At 40.1% G+C, this 14,489-nt stretch overlaps 1 protein-coding gene across 3 annotated transcripts in view; it reads left to right on the forward strand.

Annotated features, from left to right (window-relative positions):
* The window catches only part of slc15a2 (solute carrier family 15 member 2), a 113,811-nt gene that overhangs the window by 94,689 nt on the left and 4,633 nt on the right, over positions 1–14,489 (forward strand). For all 3 annotated transcript variants that reach the window (XM_008109760.3, XM_062967404.1, XM_062967403.1), the window contains 4 exons: positions 1,391–1,501; positions 4,151–4,247; positions 9,777–9,923; positions 12,986–13,090. In XM_008109760.3, the coding sequence (XP_008107967.1) occupies positions 1,391–1,501; positions 4,151–4,247; positions 9,777–9,923; positions 12,986–13,090 (460 nt within the window). The remainder of the gene's footprint in view (positions 1–1,390; positions 1,502–4,150; positions 4,248–9,776; positions 9,924–12,985; positions 13,091–14,489) is intronic.

Here is a 14,489-nt window from a genome sequence, read left to right on the forward strand (position 1 = left end):
TTTGAAATTGTATTTTGTCTTTTTTATTTATTTATTTATTTACCATATTTATATCATGCTCTTTTCTACCTCAAGGGGGACCCAAGGCGGCTTACAAACGGCACTTATATAGTGCCTTGGGCATAAAACACAGACATGAAATAGAATTATAAAAATTAAAACAGGCATGAACATAATTAAAATACATTCCAATATGAGACACATCATCCAAAGGCAAAGTTTTTATGACATTACATTTGCATTTTTAAAATAGGAATGACATGGAGATGTTACCACATCAAGTGGAAAGCGCCTTAAATGTACATTTAAATGTATAATTATGTATATTTTTAATGTATATTCTTAATGTTATTGTAATTTTTAATCTCGATGGATTTTTAAATTTGATGAAAACTGTTTTTTGATGTTTATGTTTATATTGTAAGCCGCCCTGAATCCCCTGATGGGTGAGAAGGGCGGGGTAGAAGTGATGTAATAAATAATAAATAAAAAGTAGCAACATTAAAAGCCTTGGGTAACGTGACTTAGGCCCCATCTACACTGCCATATAATTCAGTTTCTGATCCCAGATTATTTTATTTAAACTGGATTATATGGCAGCGTAGATTTATATAATCCAGTTCAAAGCAGATAATCTGAGATCAGATGGCAGTGTAGATGGGACCTAAGTCATGCTACCCAAGGTTTTTATATGGCAGTATAGATCCAGCCTTAGTCTGCTATAAGGGTGTTCTCCCCTCAGTTGGAGCTGACTCAATTGTTAAAGAGCCCTTGCTTGAATTTTCAGACAGGAGGCTGTGCAGTGATGTGTTCTCCCACTATCATGATTACCCAAATATAGGTAAAGGCAAAGGTTTCCCCTTGACATTAAGTTTAGACGAGTCTGACTCTGGTGGCTGGTGTTCATCTCCATTTCTAAACCAAAGAGCCAGCGTTGTCTCTAGATGCCTCCTAAGCCATGTGGCCAGCATAACTCCATAGAGCGCCGTTACCTTCCTGCCGAAGCAGTACCTATTGTTCTACTCACATTTGCATGTTTTGGAACTGCATTAAGAAATAGTTGTGTGTAGAACAGAATCATGTAGAAGAGCTCCTCTTTTTTTCCCCAGTTCTCCTATTCCAATTCCATTTCTTAGATTTTATTATGCACAACAAAAAATTTCCTCCTAGAAAAGAAAGGGACATCATTGCATTTTCTTGAGGGGTCTAAATACATAAGGATACAGAAACCAGTGATTAATTGGTGACATTTTTGTCTAGTAAGCCTACCTTTACAATTAAGAGATAGATGGAGATGCCTTTAAATAGATGACATCCCTCCAGTAAAAGGACTGGTACTTTATTTTCCTTTATTCATTTTCTGTCATAATGAAATCAAGTTTCCTTACAGATTCATTAATACTTTGGAGTTGGATGCCAACATCACTCTTAGGAATGAGGAGTTTGTTAGCATTAACAAAAGTTATGGTGTTTCAAGGTACAGCATCCTGGCGAGGGGAAGGTAAGAGTCTATGAACATTTTCCTTTCTCTGAACTCACTTGCATTCCCTTTCTTGGGCTCTCTGTGGCAGCATCTCTTAGTCAGTTCCTAAGAAACTCAGGCCTCACGAGCTTCTACAGCATCACCATCCATCCCTCTCTTTAAAGCAGTGGCTCTCAGCCTTCTTAATGCTGCAACCCCTTCATACAGTGGTGATCCCAACCATAAAATTATTATCGTTGCTACTTCATAACTATAATTTTGCCACTGTTATGAACTGTAATGTAAATATCTGATATGCAGGATGTATTTTCATTCACTGGACCAAATTTGGCACAAATTCCCGATACGCCCAAATTTGAATACGGGTGGGGTTGGGGGGATTGATTTCGTCATTTGGGAGTTATAGTTGCTGAAATTTATAGTTAACCTAAAATCAAAGAGCATTCTGAACTCCACCAATGATGGAATTGAACCAAACTTGGCACACAGAACTCGATATGACCAACAGAAAATACTGGCAGTGTTTGGTGGGCACTGACCTTGAGTTTTGGAGTTGTAGTTCACCTACATCCACATCACTGTGGATTCCAAACAATGATGGATCTAGACCAAACTTGGCACGAATATTCAATATGCCCAAATTTGAACACTGGTGGAGTTTGGAGAAAATAGACCTTGACATTTTGGAATTGTAGTTGCTGGGATTTATAGTTCACCTACAATCAAACCCCACCAATGATAGAATTGGGCCAAACTTCCCACTCAAAACCCATGACCAACAGAAAATACTGGAGGGATTTCAGTTTCTAAAACCATTAGAAATATGTGTTTTCTGATGGTGTTTGGTGGCCCCTCTGAAACCCCCTCGTGTCCCCTCCAAAGATCCTGACCTCCAGGATGAGAAACACTGCTTTAGAGCCTTTCCAGGTTAAACCATCATATTGAAGTTTACTAGGAATAATTAAGGTAGGAAGCCTAGAAGATGTCAGAGTGTCACTGACTTGAACAAGAGAGTCCAGGTGGAATTTTCCAAAACAAAAATAAATTCAAGGAGCATCCATAGCTGACTATGCAGATGCATGCTGGAGCTAAGTGTAAAGAATCCAGACTCACCCACCCAGTTTTTCCCACATAATCCAGAACAGAAAATCATCTTTGTTGATTGTATTACTCTTCTCTTCTCTGCCAAGCTGAAGAACTAGCACTAGAGAAGTGGACAGGACTATGATTCAACTCCTAGCTTCTCCAGTTATAAGATCAGTTAGTAAACAATGTAAATGACCTGTGATCTTGGAAAGCCAGTGGCAGTGAACTAGATAAACAAATAGTATAATGAAGTATAAGACAGCTTCCTGTGATCATATCAGTAATCACAACAAGTATTCAATGATTTCCCACTCAGAGTCGTCATTTCCAACTTTGAGTCATCATTTCCATTGGAGCGATCATTTCCAACTTGAAATTAATGATTTTCATCTTGGAGTCATCATTTCCATTGGAGTGAGAGTTCTTACTGCTTTCCATTTTCTTTTGGTGAAGAAAAGATAGATAACTGTGTGAGACAACCTGAGCACTTCACCACTATTTGCTTCTTTTTGCCCCACCAAAAAATCAATGAGAGCGGATGCTACCCCTTTTAACACCTGCAGTTAAGGTCTCTGTGGGCACAGAAAGGTCAAAGAAATGGATGTGATTCCATATGGCTTCTCTCCCCTTTCTCCAGTTCTCTTTTTATTATTATTATATGAGCTAGGAGAATCATTATCCATGGTCCTCCTTGCTTGGCATTGTTTACTGCAGCTCCACTGTTCCCTCGTTCAAAGTAGTCTCTTTTTTGACTTTGCTCTCAGAGGTCTTACAACTAGAGGCACTCAAGACTGAACCTATGACCTTCTTCTTTCTCAAGAGGGGTATATGTACTCTCTTGCTACCTATTTATTCTTGCATATCGGAAACAAGTGGAGAATAAGGGGCACCTCCACAGGTCATCAGTCTATAAATCTTGTAAATCCCAGATGACATGCCAGTTCTCAGAAATGATAGAACTTGTCGCCCAACACAAAGTAGAAGCCTGCGGCTTCCCCACTCCTGGGTTAGTTCAAAGCGTTCCTTTCTAATCCAGTTTTTGTGAAATAACATCAGTAATAACCAAGCCACCCTTCATCTCATTCTGTATAGTGCTTTTGCATTTAGATAAAGCAAGCTATGCCACAGTCTTTTTCATAGACTTCTATGTACACAAGGGAGCAGGGACATCCTGAAAGCCCACTAATGTATCAAATAAATAACCTAAAAGATGTTTTAGATTCCCCATTAAACTCTGCAAGGGAGGCAGCCCAATACACATGATTTAATCTGAAAGAAATTCAGAGCTGCGAAATGAGAAGATATATGTCAGGGGGAGATAAACAAATAAAGCATTCAACCCTGCTGCCCATTTACTCAATAGTGCAAAGTAAATGATGATTACTTGTCCTATGATTGTCCCTCAAAGGACAGCACTGGAACTTAAAATGCTAACAACACACTGTCCTTTAAAGTCAGCTGGAAAGCATGAGTTACTCATGGCCCCTAAAGAAGAAGAAGAAGCCTGCAAACAGCTGTGCTTTGTGCATTTTAGCCCCTAAAAGGTAACCAGAAACCATTGTGTGTTGTCTACATGTCCAGATACAACAATGTGAAATGTCAAGTGGGAGCAGAAGAGTCCATCCTACACCTAGGCCTCCTTGATTTTGGAGCAGCGTATACAGTTGTTATAACAAATGTAAGTTGCTCTTTCATTTTTGTTTCAATAACACTTCTGATTTTGTGGTTATTAGACATGCACTAGGTCAGTGGTTCTCAACCAGTGGGTCCCCAGATGGTTTTTGCCTTCAACTCCCAGAAATCCTAATAGCTGGTAAACTGGCTGGGATTTCTGGGAGTTATAGGTCAAAATCATCTGGGAACCCCAGGTTGAGAACCGCTACGCTAGGTGCTTCTGTCCAAAAACCAGTTATTGAAGTGAAATACTGTTGTTTACTGAAAGTCAACAGGCCATGGTTATAAAACATTGCCTACAGGCTGAATAAAATATGCAAATTATATTCATTCTGCTTTCAAAATTATGTAAACACAGGCCATGACGGGCCAAAGTTAAGTCCTTTTCCATCCCAATGGGAAAGAGTTTTGCCAATACATTCTCATCAATTGGATGTTCACTGACCATCTAAGCACAAACAATTGTAAATAGGCCCCACTGAACTCCATGGGATGTATTTCTGATTAGACATGCATTGGTTGTAGGGCAAGTATTAGTACTTGGCTTGGGGGAGCAAATATATGGATAAACCATTGGTGACACCGACCTCACTTTCTTAAAACCTTTTTTAAAGTGTTCCAAAGTTCTCAAGACAACATCATTTATCATAATAATAATAACAATAATAATTATGAATTAAAAACACAAGTCTTTGACCCCATGTTTTCTCCTTCTCTTGTATGAATTCCAAGAGAAGCAACTACAGCTGATTTTTCCAGAATTTCTCTGGGTCCAATTTTTTTTTTTCATGTCAGGAGCAACTTGCACCAAGTCACTTCTGGTGTGAGAGAATTGGCTGTCTGCAAGGACGTTGCCCAGGGGACGCCCGGATGTTTTGATGTGTTTACCATCCTTGTGGGAGGCTTCTCTCATGTCCCCGCAGGGAGCTGGAGCTGATAGAGGGAGCTCATTCGCGCTCTCCCCGGGTTGGATTCGAACCTGGCAGCCTTCAGGTCAGCTACCCAACCTTCAAGTCACAAAGCTTTAACCCACTATGCCACCCGGGACTCCTTGGGTCCAATTGAAAATTGGGGAGGTCTCCTGTCCTTTCAATGGTGATGTACAAGAGGGAAGTTCAACAGGTGAGGCTTGTTTCCTGATTGTGTGACAAGCAACACCTGCTGAAATTCCCTCATCTACAACACCATGAAAGGTATGAGATCACTCTCCAGTTTTCAGTCTGGCAATTCTAGTGACAGCAGTTACTCCAGTCACTTTGGCTGCCATTTCTGCTTCCATTATTTGTCTACCCTCTGCTACATATCCCTGTTGTTGAACTAAGTGTTTCTCCCACCCACACTGCTCCTGTCAGTAGGTTTGCAGTAAGAGAGGCCCCTAGGTAAGAGCCAGCATCGTGTAGTGGTTTGAGTGATGGACTACAACCAAGGTCCGAAGCCCCATTCAACTATGGAAACTACTGGGTGAACTTAGGACCTCTTCACATGGGGCATTTTAGCCCCGTTTGGCCACTTTTATGCACAGCTTGGAAGGGGCCTGCCATGCGGCATCACATGATCCATGACAGGGCCTGCCCACATTTCTCCAAAATGGAGGGGAAGCACTGAAAGGAGCTTTGTAATGGGAACACCGAAACAAGGAAATACTACCCGGGATACCTTGTAGTAACCTTAGTAACCTCATAGAACTCTTCTCTGACACTACTTCAACGTCGTAAGTAACAAATGGTTCTCCAAGAAACTTTAAATTGACTTTTGGAATCATCAGATATATCCTATCAATATATGGGACTATTGTGATGTCTCCCATCTGAAATGTATGTGAAGACACATTTATTTATGATAGAGATAAGATTTGTACCTTTATGTTGTGTATATAAGTAAAAAATCTGTCGCATGATAAAGGTAAAGGTTTCCCCTAATGCTAAGTCCAGTTGTGTCCAACTCTGGGGGTTAGTGCTCATCTCCATTTCTAAGCCAAAGAGCTGGCGTTGTCCGTAGACACCTCCAAGGTCATGTCGTCGGCATGACTGCATGGAACACCATTACCTTCCCACTGGAGAGGTACCTATTGATCTACTCACATTTGCATATTTTTGAACTGCTAGGTTGGCAGAAGCTGGAGCTAACAGCAGGTGCTCACTCCACTCCCCGGATTTGAACCTGGGACCTTTCGGTCTGCAAGTTCAGCAGCTCAGCACTTTAACACACTGCATTAGATGTTTCAAATATAACAACAACATACTATATAGTGTACCTCAATTATATATATTTGTGCTCTAAGGAAGGGAAAGGGTGCCAACCCACCATGTCCCGTTCCCACCATGTGATGAGGGGAGGAGGGAGGATGCATGTGGCACCACGAGCCACCCCACACATCTTCCCTTTAACAGCGCAACAGCACACAGAGCAAAGATAAGAGATCCTTAGACAAGTCACCTAAGAGGAAGGCAATGTCAAGCCCCCTCTAAACAAATTCTGCACAAAAAAAACCAGTGATGGGTTTGCCTCAGGATCACCATCAGTCAGAAATGACTTGAAGACACACAACAACAAATGCCTGTGGATAGCATTGGCAGAGATGCCCCAAAGTCATGTTGCCTGGAGCTCCTCTCCAGCCTGGCACAGCCTTGAAAGATTGCTTGGCTTTGGTTGCATTGCACCCAGACTGTGTACTGCAGTTAACAAAAGTGGCAACACAATGTATTTTTATTTTCCCTCTGAACTCATTCAGTTGCTCGGGTTCCTTTGATGTAGCACTGAAATATTTAAGGTATAACATACACTGTGTATAAGCCTATGCATATCCAAGAGCAGCACCCCTACTGAACACAGCAGGATGTCTCTTTGAATAAATATGCATCAGGTTGAGTTGCAAAGCTATTAGTTTGGGTGGAATGTAAACAGACTGATGAACAGATGAATGGAGAGATTCATGGGCAGATAGATATGATGAGAGAGCCCTTTTATGGGGAAAGCTCAATTCTGACTTTAACAGATAATAGAGAAGAAAGAGAACAAAGGCCTCCTGGCAAAAATGAAATTTCCCCAAATAAATCCTAAGGGTCTGACAAAATTATGTTCCCTCTGTTTTTTATTCTTCTTCTCTTCTTCCTAAATATGTAACATTTTGCTATAGCTTTGCTATCCAAAAAACTTAATAAGTTATGCCCAGTGTCTCAGGACAGAATTTGAATTTGGCTAATCTGAACAGTTTCTGTCTGGCAAGAAAATCGGCCCTTCTTCTTTATTACACCTTATTCAGATATTAATTCATTATTGATTAAATCTATTATAGATGGTTGGCAAGTGCAGGAATCCAGAGCATTTTTGACAGATTACCACTCATCTTCTGTGTAAAAAACCTCCAACAAAGCTCCATTATCAAACAGCTCTTTCCATCAAGACTTTTTTTCCTAATTATTGGCCAGAATTTCCTTTGCTTTACTTTGAATCCATTCATATGGTACCTGCCCCTGGAGCAATACATTTTAAATTGAATTTTTAAGTTTTCTTGTTTTGTTTTGTCCTTTAAATGTTTGTTCAGTTTTATTATTGGCTCCCTTGAGTACCGTTTTGTGGAAGAGTGGCAGGATGAATCCAATAAATAAACAAATAATGCTACAGAGGCCATTGCCTTGCCAATCATAATTTTTTCTACTATGTACAAAAAAAACCAAATAATTTCTCACACATTACAGGCAATGTGTACACAAAACGTCTACACCATAGAGGCAATCTTCTAGCTGTCAAGATATAATTGGATTCTAGTAATCTAATAATTATTATCCCCACACAGCATAACAATAGCCAGGGATTAGGGACTCAGTGGTTCTCAACCTGGGGTCCCCAGATGTTTTTGGCCTTCAACTCCCAGAAATCCTAACAGCTGGCAAACCGAATTGGATTTCTGGGAGCTGTAGGCCAAAAACATCTGGGGACCCCAGGTTGAGAACCACTGTTCTAGATTGAATGGATTGAATGAAATAATGTAGCTGCATTAGCATGTGCATTAGACAATACTATTATTACAAATAAGAGATGAATTACTTTACTTTGGTATAAAAAATCAGGAATCTCTTTGTGTGTGGCAAGATGATAAAGAACTGCCACTCAATTTGGCTCCTTGGAAATTTCTGTTGACAGTATCTCTTCCTAGTATGTACATATTTGTCTTTCTATTGACCAAGTGATTGATCTTCTCCAATCTGGCTACTGTAAATAATTGCATGGTTTGTTCAGCTTCCGGATCTATTGTGCTTTGTGACATATGCATAATGAAACTAAGTGGTATGCATGACACCATGGAGGTATCAGTGAACTGCAGTTTGTAAATTACTAGAATCATTGTCTTCGATACCCCGTCTTTTGTCAGCTCCCAACTTCTTTTGAAGCGCTTTGTGACATTTTCCCATAGTCCAATGAGTAACGCAAACAATTACTGTTCGCCTTCTGAAAAAAGCTCCCTTGTTGCTTCTGTCCCTTATAGTGACGAAGTGCATCTAGCAACCTTCCTAGTAAAAGCAGACTTTGGTGGTATTTCTAATGTGACTATGGTTGTATAGTGTTTAATGGGAGTTTAATGGTTATATAGTGGACCCAAATGGAAATACTAGTCTAGGCTCCAAAATAAACCCTTAATCCCTTTCCACCCACCCACTTGCCCCCTAGGATATATGGCATTATCTGGGTCCTTCCTGAACTCACATTGTCTGGAAGGTAAACACTTGGAGGGGCATCATTTGCCCTGCCAGAAGCAGGAATAACTTTATGGAAAATGCAGCCAGTGATTTGTGTTGATGCACAAAGGGAAGGGGGGCATGGTTGGTTATAACCCCTGCTTTACCCCTCATCTACTGTTTTTCAATATTTCTTGGTCTGCCCACCCATCTTATAAGCTAGTACAAGCTTTAGCTGGTTGCCTTTTGGGGCCAGATAGGAATTTTGCTTCTTCTTTTGCCTTTACAGGGGGAATCTTCTATGATACTATATGGAAATTAGGTTTGATTAGTGCTTCAAAATGAGATTTTTGCTTTGACAATTAAAGTTGGCTATGTTAAATTAACATTTAATTGCAGTAATTAATATTTGTTCACTTTTGGCAGCTTAATGTGGGAAAGTACAATCTTGGTCAATAAGCGGTGAGCACTTACAGGCTCCTTTTTTATTAAAGGGAGTTCTCCTGCTTTCTTCATTGGGTCATGGGACTCAGGGATGGGAAAGAGAGCGACCTGTGAGGCTGGATTTGATTAGTTTTCTCCTTTAGGGCTCAGAGGTAGGGGAAGTTTCCAGAAACAAGCCAACCAGGGAACAACTAGATTATTTGGCTTGCTTTTGGAATGGGGGGGGGGGGCTTAATATGATGGAGAGGAGGAAAGATTACCAGACTATGCTGCAGATCAAAATTAAACAATTGATAAAGTGGTTTTTAGTTTATGCATAAATTTTGTGTGTGTTTCTTTATTCTGAGTGGACAGACATGAGTATAATAAACATCTTGTACTGCCTTACATGCCTTCTTTCTCTCCTAACTCAGACTTCTGTAAAGGGCTTCCAGACATCAAAGACAGAAGATATTGCTGCCAATAATGTCCATATTTCATGGCAGACTCCACAATACCTGTTAATATCAGCTGGTGAAGTGATGTTCTCCATCACAGGCCTTGCTTTCTCTTACTCCCAGGTAGGATTTATTCGTTTTATTGTTATTCCAACATTTTCCTGATATAGGGACTCAATGTGACTAACAGCAAACATAACACAGCACAAATTAAAAACAAGGCAAATGCATATAAATATGACTATAGTAAAAGGTAAAGGTTTCCCCTGACGTTAAGTCCAGTTGTGTCCGACTCTGGGGGTTGGTGCTCATCTCCATTTCTAAGCTGAAGAGCCGGCCTTGTCCGTAGGCACCTCCAAAGTCATGTGGCCGGCATGACTGCATGGAGCGCCACTACCTTCCCGCCGGAGCAGTACCTATTGATCTACTCACATTGGCATGTTTTCGAACTGCTAGGTTGGCAGAAGCTGGAGCTAACAGTGGCCGCTCATGCCGCTCCTGGGGTTTGAACCTGGAACCTTTCGGTCTGCAAGTTCAGCAGCTCAGTGCTTTAACACACTGAGCCACCAGAGGCTCCACAGTTTAAATATAGCTTAGTGGCTATTTTCCTAAGTTGTCTCTACTTCTTTCATGATACTTCTTGCGAAGTTTGACTGTACCAATTTTCTTAACGTAGGACTTGCTATGGGCCTCACTAGTCCAGGAACACCATCATCTCTCTTTTTAAAAAAATATAAAAATATTGGTGGCGGGTGGTATAGGGAGGCTTATTGAGGTCTGTTCCTTTTAAAACAGGTTAAGGTTTCTAGATCTGGCTCATAGGCTGCATATTACCTATCCAGCAGTAGGATGAACCTTCTGCAAGAGTATTGATTAAGACAAGAGGAGTACAAGCAAAAACACTGCTGTTTTTTTGTTACGGGAGAGAGAAAATCTTCCAAGTGCAATATTTCAAGGTTTTGGCTTAAGACCATCATCTTCTGACACATACATGGAAAGTGATTTAATCTGAAAGCGAACAGTACAGGGCAGTATATAGTGGGGGGGAAATCTTTACATGAACATTTATAGGCACTGCAATCTGTTACAGGGATGGAAGTTAAAGAATATTGGAAAAGAAATATTTTGAAGTCTGAACTAGTTCGAATAGATAAAAACCATGGTCTGCACAACTACAATGAGAGCAATTACTCTCTTGGACAATATGAAAGGTCCTAGGAGTAAATGGAACTATTAGCTTTGGCTACTACCTCCCTTACAATTTATTAGGCAATTATAAAAATAGGCCTGTTGTATACAAACTAATACCAAATAACCCCTTAAGACCTAGAAACATAGAAGCCATATATCGAGGTGGGAGAAACTGCAATTCCCAGCATTCTATTAGTTATGTTGACATGTGATGCTGGGAGTTGTAATTTAATATCTGAATGGCTCCACTTTATGGGTAAGTATGTGCTTCAAGTCACCTGTCGATTTGTGACGATCTCATGCATAGGCAAGGAATACACAGAGGTAATTTCACCAGTTCCTTCATCTGAAATACTGGCTTCAGCACACCATATTTAAAGGTAGTCTTCCATCCAAATACTCACCAATGCTAACGCTTCTCAGCATCCAAGATCACAGAATATTTAGTGCCTTTAGAGAATTTAGGCATGACTGCCCTTCACTTGTCCATATGTCCCAAACATATTTCCTTGTGGTCTACAGGATAAAATACTATTGCTTTAACATAAGATGTGGTCTGCCTTAGGCTCAATATTGTATTCTATAGACTGCAAGAAAATATTTTGGACATATGGACGGTTTAAATTCATATACACATTTAGGTCACATTTATATCCAATGCATTTACCTCCCCTTCCCATCTCTTCTTAACATTCCCCTTTTTATTTTCATTTATATTTTTTAAATCTACTAAAATATTGTTAAAGAACAATTAGATAAATATTTTAAAACCAATTTAATTACTGGGGTCAGCAATAAATTTAAAAAAATCCATAAACAGCATAATTCAGAGATTTAGGACCTCATCACACTTACCAGTTTAAGCATATAGGATGCTTTCCTGCCAGTTGAGGGATGGACAGGCATGCAGCCTATCACACAACATCCCTCAACTTCCGGCAAAGACCTCAACCCCAACTGGTGTGAAAGCATCATAGGACACTTTTTCGTCAACATGGGAAGGCTCATGTTTGGGTGACACTTCCCTGCATGATGGGAGAAGTATCATCACTCCAGAGTCATCCCGTGCATCTGATGACTCTGCATGGGTGTGTGTGTGATAAGGTCCTAAGTTGTAGGTTGGAAACATTGGTATCAAAATAGTCAAATTAATATCAGACCAATTCATAGGCCACAGGGAAATTCTCCTGTCTCCCATATGCCTTAGGCTTATTATTCTGAGTCTTCAAAGGTGACAAAGATATAAAAAGGAATGGAGGAACAATGCTGACTTGAAATGCTGCTGGGAAAGATGGGAGGCACACAATGGCCATGCTATGATTCCATTGTAAGGCCATATCTTCACCTATTGAAAACTTGGTATTTCTAGTTTGCCCAGATACACTAGAGGATCCCATAGGATAGTGGTTCTCAACCTTTGATCCTCCAGATGTTTTGGACTTCAACTACCAAAATCCCAGCAAGTTGTGCAACTCATAGGAATTGTTGGTCCTCCAACACACCTGAAGGACCAAAGGTTGAGAACCACTGTGGATGTTGCCATGGAAGTTAAAGTGGGATGCTAGTGTTGTAACTACATAATGTGTAGGGATTCTTAAAGTTTCTTTCCTTCTTGATGTCATTTTCTGCTATGCCTGAGATTACAGTCATTTGATGACTGAAGCATCAATTTTTGGTGTTCATATGAGCTTTTAGATAGCAATTTAGAACCTCCAAGTCTTGCTGCATTAACTCAGAATGATATGTTTTCCAACTGAGTTGCTTCTCCTATTTGGCTGTGCAAGTCATCAAGCACTGAGATGAACAACCAAGGGACAGGCATCCATGTGTGAACTAGCCCTTGGAGCTATGAAGATATTTTACATCCTTTCTTACAGAGCAAGGTAATGGTTGTGCTCAGTCCCAGTGTAGTATTCAGTGGGGATGGCAAGGTTCAAAATGTTTGGGAGTAGAGATATACTTATCAAGTGTTTTCTATTTAATTTCCTCCCCAGTCTCCTGCTAGCATGAAATCGGTGGTACAGGCAGGCTGGCTGTTGACTGTTGCCTTTGGAAATGCTATTGTGCTCATTGTTGCTCAAGCTGCACCTCTGGAACAGGTATGGGATACACTACATGACCAGCAGCCCTAATGCAATAGTTGCTTGTAGAAGAGTCTGCTCTTATTTCAGTACATTCTCTTCAAGAGACAGCCAGGGTAAGTGTCATTGTATGACTTAACCCTTCATGGGTTTGACCAAGCAATCCACATTTCCATGAAAAGTTATTCCTAGTTCTCATACTACATATAGCACCGCAATAGGATTTCTAGTTCTCAGAGTCTAACCAGTAACCTTATCACACTGTACTGTTATAGTACAATTTCCCTTTAATTGCTATGGTGATGTTATGTGGAATCTTAGGATTTTTAGTTTACATAAAGTCTTATTTTTTTATCGTGCCAGAAGTGACTTGAGAACATACTGCAAGTCGCTTCTGGTGTGAGAGAATTGGCCATCTACAGAGACATTGCAAGCTAGAGCTGACAGACAGGAGCTCATCCTGTCTCACAGGTTCGTACCACCAACCTTCAGGTCAGCAACCCAACCTTCAGGTCATCAGTTCAGCCGGCACAAGGGTTTAACCGATCTCACCACCATGGCTCCTTCTAATAAATTTCCACTGGATTCCATAGGATGTTGTCATGCCAGTTAATGTGGAATGGTAGTGCTATAATTGCAGAACCATCAAGGATTTGTATATTCTTGTTGGGGGTAAAGAGAGAGAGAACTGTGGATCAGTCTATTTTCTTCTTGTCTTAATGAGAATTTTAGTTTTTAACTTTACCCCATGGCTATCATCCCAGAGCTACCAGGTACAGCCAACTCTAACTGCTAACAAAAGGCATTGCAAAATGTCATTCATTTCATTCCTTGGTGAATTGGTCAAATTTATTTGTGTTATATTTACCTTCCCTTTCTCCCATGACTGGATCTCAAGGCAGTTAACAATATGGTTTAAAATCATTACAAATAAAAAAACCCAGAAAGATAAAACAAAAAATATAACTGAATCAAAACTCACCTAAAAGCACATTTACATAACAGTCATCTGTTTAAAGACTTTTCCACAGCAGTCAATTTCTACCATAAGTCTGCCTGAATCGAAAGGTCTTTTCACACATCTTGGATTACGGTAATAGAAAATTAACAGGGAAAAAAAAACAGAAATGAAGTTACACAAATTAGAAACAGGATCTTTTCAAATACATTGCAGCCAAATTGAAGTGAGCAGAGAAAGACTTGCACATCTAATAAGATAAAGTGGGAGTTGTAATCCAAAACAGGAGATGAAAAGGTCCCCCTCTGTGCCCTAAAGTATAATTAAGAAATTCAAGTACCAGTGGTTCTGGTGCATATTTCCTTTGACTAATGAATGCAAAAGTAACTTTGTAAGTAACTTGCACCAAGGGGGAGACATACGTCTCCAACGTAACAGATTAACCTCCATAATAGAGAA

Source organism: Anolis carolinensis, chromosome 1, assembly GCF_035594765.1.
Source record: "Anolis carolinensis isolate JA03-04 chromosome 1, rAnoCar3.1.pri, whole genome shotgun sequence".
Classification (NCBI taxonomy): domain Eukaryota; kingdom Metazoa; phylum Chordata; class Lepidosauria; order Squamata; family Dactyloidae; genus Anolis; species Anolis carolinensis.